Source organism: Otolemur garnettii, unplaced genomic scaffold (assembly GCF_000181295.1).
Source record: "Otolemur garnettii isolate 467f Iridium unplaced genomic scaffold, OtoGar3 scaffold00053, whole genome shotgun sequence".
Lineage (NCBI taxonomy): Eukaryota > Metazoa > Chordata > Mammalia > Primates > Galagidae > Otolemur > Otolemur garnettii.
In genome coordinates this window covers 9,309,152-9,314,390 of record NW_003852448.1, presented here as the reverse complement: position 1 = coordinate 9,314,390, position 5,239 = coordinate 9,309,152, and the positions used below count along the sequence as shown (strand labels likewise).

The following is a 5,239-nucleotide window of genomic DNA, read 5'->3' as shown; positions in this document are numbered from 1 at the left end:
ACAGGCGCCCGCCACAACGCCCAGCTATTTTTTGCTTGCACCCATCATTGTTTGGGGGCCCGGGCTGGATTCGAACCCGCCACCTTAGGTGTATGTGGCTGGCGCCTTAGCCACTTGAACCACAGGCGCCGAGCCGGGCATGGTGTTTTTGGTGAAAAGGTAGTTCAAAAGAGATGACTCAATAAGTTTGATGTTTTTAAATAGTGGCATTTAGATACTTTATTACTGGTTGCCAGAACACTTGAATGTACCCCAAGGAAAAGTACCAGCTACATGCTTGTATTGCCTGAGTGTCAGGATTTTAGGATCATGCTAATGGTAATGCAACATTAAAAGAAACAGTTCCACAGATATTTAGAGTATTTGTTGGCAATGCTTTGAAATGTAAAAAGTAATAAAAGGATCTAATTAGGATGGAAAAGATTTATTGAATGACTGAAATGCAAAGGGAGGGACTAACCCACATGACTGTAATTTTAGGTGCCTGTGGCCTTTGATGATGTCTCCATCTACTTTTCTGCTCCAGAGTGGGAAAAATTAGAAGAATGGCAAAAAGAACTTTACAAGAATATCATGAAGGGCAACTACGAGTCTCTCATCTCCATGGGTGAGGCTGAGTTGGCACCTTTTGAATGAGATCACAGCAGCTCCCAGAGGGCTCACAACAGTCCCTTTTCCTCTTGTGTCCTTATTCTTTCTGTCCTTACTTCAGATTCTGGTTCTGAGGCAAAGATGAACATTTCACACTTGCTTAATAGGAATCATAATTTCTCCTTTTGTCAAAATGTAGGGCAGAGAGTAAAGTTCAAGGTTATGGATGTGCTAGCCGGATGTTGCCATAGGTGTCCTTTACTTAGAAAGGAGCTTGACTTCTCCCCCTTGAGGCACACTGACTCTTAATGACAAGAGCAGATAGGCAGTGCTAACTTGTCACGTGTGCTTTGTCCACACATTACATTTCCTCTTACCTGCTTCCCTGAATAGACATCCATAGTTGGAGGTGGATGCATGGAGAGAAGTGATATGGAATCTAAAATAAATGCCCTGGGACTGTGGACTTCAAAGCTTCAAGTTAGCCTTGATGGTAATTAATTGTCATCCTCATTTTTTTTTCCCACTCTCCCTTTTTTTTCTCCTAGATTATGCTATGAATCAACCTGATGTGTTATCACAGATTCAGCCAGAAGGAGGACAAAACACAGTAGACCAAGCAGGGCCAGAGGAAAGTGAGATTCCCGCAGATCCAAGTGAAGGTAAGTGGGAGAAGAGATTTTCCACACCTCATCTCCCTTTCCTGGTCAGAGAAGGTGGCTCAGAGAAGCAGGGCTTTGGAGCTTCTAGGGGCATTCATTGCTAAAGCATCTAGAGAGACTTTGAATGTATCATCACCTGTATAAATGTACGAGGGTGCTTAGAGATCACCTTGTCTAATGCCTTTGCTCATCAGTACCACACACCTAAGGGTTGTTAATTGTGCTCCCTGACAAAAGTACTGAGACCTAGCTACTTAGAAAAACAAACATGTTCTTAGGTGATAAAGGAAACAGTCACACTCATCTGGAATGAGGGCTTGAGGAAATATGCACATGAACTTCTGTGAGTGTTGAAGAGACTAGGCATCTGCATGGTACTTCCAAGGAGTATGGAACCGGTGGAACCTGAGGACACCCCCTGGGCATCATGGATTCTGTGAGGTCTGGGAAGCCAGCTGTCGTGGACTCTTCCTTACTTTTCTTTTCTGGTTTTTTTTTTTGAGACAGAGTCTCACTATGTCACCCTCTGTAGAGTGCTGTAGTGTCACAGCTCACAGCAACCTCAAACTGTTGGGTTAAGTGATTCTCTTGCCTCATCCTCCCTAGTAGTTGGGACTACAGGTGCCCGCCACAATGCCTGGCTATTTTTTTGGTTGTAGTTGTCATTGCTGTTTGCCAGGCCCAGGCTGGATACGAACCTGCTAGCTCCAGTGTATGTGGTTAGTGCCCTGGTCGCTGAGGCACAGGCACCAAGCTGACTCTTCCTAACTTTTTGATTGGCAGCTGCTTAATATTCTGGGGAAAGACTGGTAGCCAAAGTCCAGATGACTTCTCTCATGTCCCACCTTAGTTATGAGAAAATTCTCATACACTTTGTTTTTCTTTGTTGGCTAGAAGCTCCCAGAAAATTCATCCTCTAGACATGTCTCTTAGATGAATTTCTCTTACAACTCATTCCTGTCCCATACACTGTTATCTTTTTTCTAACATTTTATGAAAATTTTCAGTTACAAAACTTGAAATAGAAAATAGCAAACACCTAGATATCCAGCACTTAGATTCCACCACTGACATTTTACCATCCTTCCTTACCATGCACATATCCATCAATTTATTATATTTTCAATGTATTTCAAAATCAATAGAGATGTATACATTTCCCCTCTTATTGGTGCGTCATGAATATTATTAACCTAGAGTTCAATAGTTGGGTTTTAGGTGGAAAACTTTTATATATAATGAAATGCTTAAGTCTTTTTTTTTTTTTTTTTTTGAGACAGAGTCTCAAGGTGTCACCCTGGGTAGAGTGCTATGGAGTCACAGCTCACAGCAACCTCAAACTCTTGGGCTTAAGCAGTTCTCTTGCCTTAGCCTCCCAAGTAGCTGGGACTACGGGGGCCCACCACAACACCTGGCTATTTTTTGGTTGTAGTTGTTATCGTTGTTTTGCAGGCCTCGGCTGGATTCGAACCTGCCAGTTCCGGTGTATATGGCTAGCACCCTGGCTGCTTAGCTACAGGCACCAAGCCAAAATGCTTAAGTCTTAATTGTACATTATCTGAGTTTTGAGCAATGTATACATCTGTCGCACATATATATATATATATATATATTTTTTTTTTTTTTTTTTCAAGTTATGGGTGAGGCTTTGTGCTCATAGCTCAGTGGTTGCACCACATACACTGAGGCAGGTGGGTTTGAACCTGGCCCTGGCCTACTAAACAACAATGATAACTGCCACAAAAAAAAAAAAAAATAGCCATATGTTGTGTTGGGCGCCTGTGGTCCCAGGTATTTGGGAGGCTGAGGCAGGAGAATCGCTTAAACCCAAGAGTTTGAAGTTGCTGTGAGCTGTGACGCCACAACATTCTACCAAGGGTGACATAGTGAGACTCTATCTCAAAAAAAAAGTAAAAAAATGTATGGATCATTGCATTTAAGCAATATAACAGGTTGAATGTGATTAATCTGTATGTCATAGATAAAAGTAGTAAGATTAAAATAACACCCATAAAGATGAATGACTTGATTACAGAAAGATTCATTATGGGGAGTGTCTCTTTGGTCTGTATTATTAGTTATCTGCCATACTTCTCAGTGAGTATAGATGACTATATCATTTTCTATTTCAGGATGGGTAAAAAAATTACAAGTAACCAATTTGTTTTTACCTTTTTTTTTTTAATTGGGGATTCATTGAGGGTACGAGAAACCGGGTTACACTGATTACCTTCATTTTTTGTTTTTTGTTTTTTTGAGACAGAGTCTCACTATGTCACCCTCGGTAGAATGTCATGGTGTCACAGCTCAGAGCAACTTCAAACTCTTGACAGCTTAAGCAATTCTCTTGCCTTAGCCTACCAAGTAGCTGGGACTACAGGGCAACTGCCACAGTGCCCAGCTGCTTTTTTGTTGCAGTTGTCATTGTTTAGCAGGACCGGGCTGGGTCTGAACCTGCCAGCCTTATGTGGCCAGCGCTGTAACCAGCGCTGCTATGGGTGCTGGGCCTATTTATGACCATTCTCAAACCAGAAATTGTGGCATTTGTTCAGTCCCTCTTACCTAATCCGTATTCATGTTTTCTCTGTCTCTGGCTTTCTCTAAAGCCTGGTACTTGCATGAACAAATGATTTTACTTTCGTTTTGTGGCTCTTTAAATATCCAGTGTAGGGATTCCTCAGGCTTATGAGGAATATGCTTTGAGTGCCACTGTGGTGACCTTGCAGGTAGTTGCCCCATTATCATCAAATCAGTCAGTGTCTATATCAGCCCATCCTCGTACTCAGGTCCTGGTCCTTTAGCTCACTCCCACCCAGTATCTACAGTATACACTTGAACCACTCTCACCCAAGGGTAGTAGACACCAAAGTGTTTTATGCATCCTATGATAGCAGTGGTAAGAACCAGTTATGTAATAAGTATTTACTTTGTTGTATTGCTCTAGTTAATGATAATGGTTAGATAAACGTTTAGACTTTTTTTGAGACAGAGCCTTAAGCTGTCACCGTGTTTCTGTGGCGTCACAGCTCATAGAAACTTCACACTCCTGGGCTTAAGCGATTCTTTTTTTTTTTTTTTTAAGGAAAAAATTTACTATGAAATTTCAAGATTTATATCATGATAAACAATAAAATTTACAAAATGAGAACTCTATCTTTTCTATTTTGACTTATCCTGCCATCTCATCTCATCCTTTTCTACAGCTTTCTCCTGCCTTGATAAGTTTCATTGACAGATTCCCATCTCTCAGGTGGTATAGAAAGTTTTCTCCTGTAGGAGCTCAGATGGTTACTATTAATTGTCATTTAAGACTAGTAGGTGCAGTAGTGAGAAGGGAAATAGTAACAAGGCATTCTCCCATCCAAGTACTAACCAGGCCCGACCCTGCTTAGCTTCTGAGATCAGACGAGATCCGGCGCGTTCAGGGTGGTATGGCCGTAGACAGTAACAAGGCATTCTAATTGACTGAACAATAATTGAAATACTACTACCTTCAGAGCAGTCTATTTTTTAAAAATTTACCCAACACCAAGACAAAATAATTCATGAATTTTAAAGCACCCTTATTCATACTGACCTAGAAATTATATAAACGTATAACTGATATTCATCTTCCTTTAGCTACAACATTCCTAATGCAAACTGAAATTTCCAAATTAGACTGAAATTTAAAATATGTAAGAACAGACTATCCTGCTTTTGGTGTGAGACTCTGACTCAGCAATACCATAAAATGTAGCAAACACAAAATATGATCAAAAACACTGTTCTCTGTTAAAATATGTACTTATTTATGTTTTATCTTTATTTTTTATTCTTAATAAAATTTTCATTTATCTAATTTTTCCCATTATATTTTGTAAAAAAATTTTTAAAAACGTGACCTTGGCTCGGCGCCTATAGCTCAACCGGCTAAGGCGCCAGCCACGTATACCTAAGGTGGCGGGTTCGAATCCCCAGCCCGGACCCACCAAACAACAATGACG

The 5,239-nt window shown here is 40.8% G+C and overlaps 1 protein-coding gene across 1 annotated transcript in view; it reads left to right on the top strand.

Moving 5' to 3' along the window:
* The window catches only part of ZNF398 (zinc finger protein 398), a 45,830-nt gene that overhangs the window by 25,005 nt on the left and 15,586 nt on the right, over positions 1-5,239 (top strand). The window contains exons 3-4 of the mRNA XM_012806493.2: positions 481-607; positions 1,140-1,253. Of these exons, the coding sequence (XP_012661947.1) occupies positions 481-607; positions 1,140-1,253 (241 nt within the window). The remainder of the gene's footprint in view (positions 1-480; positions 608-1,139; positions 1,254-5,239) is intronic.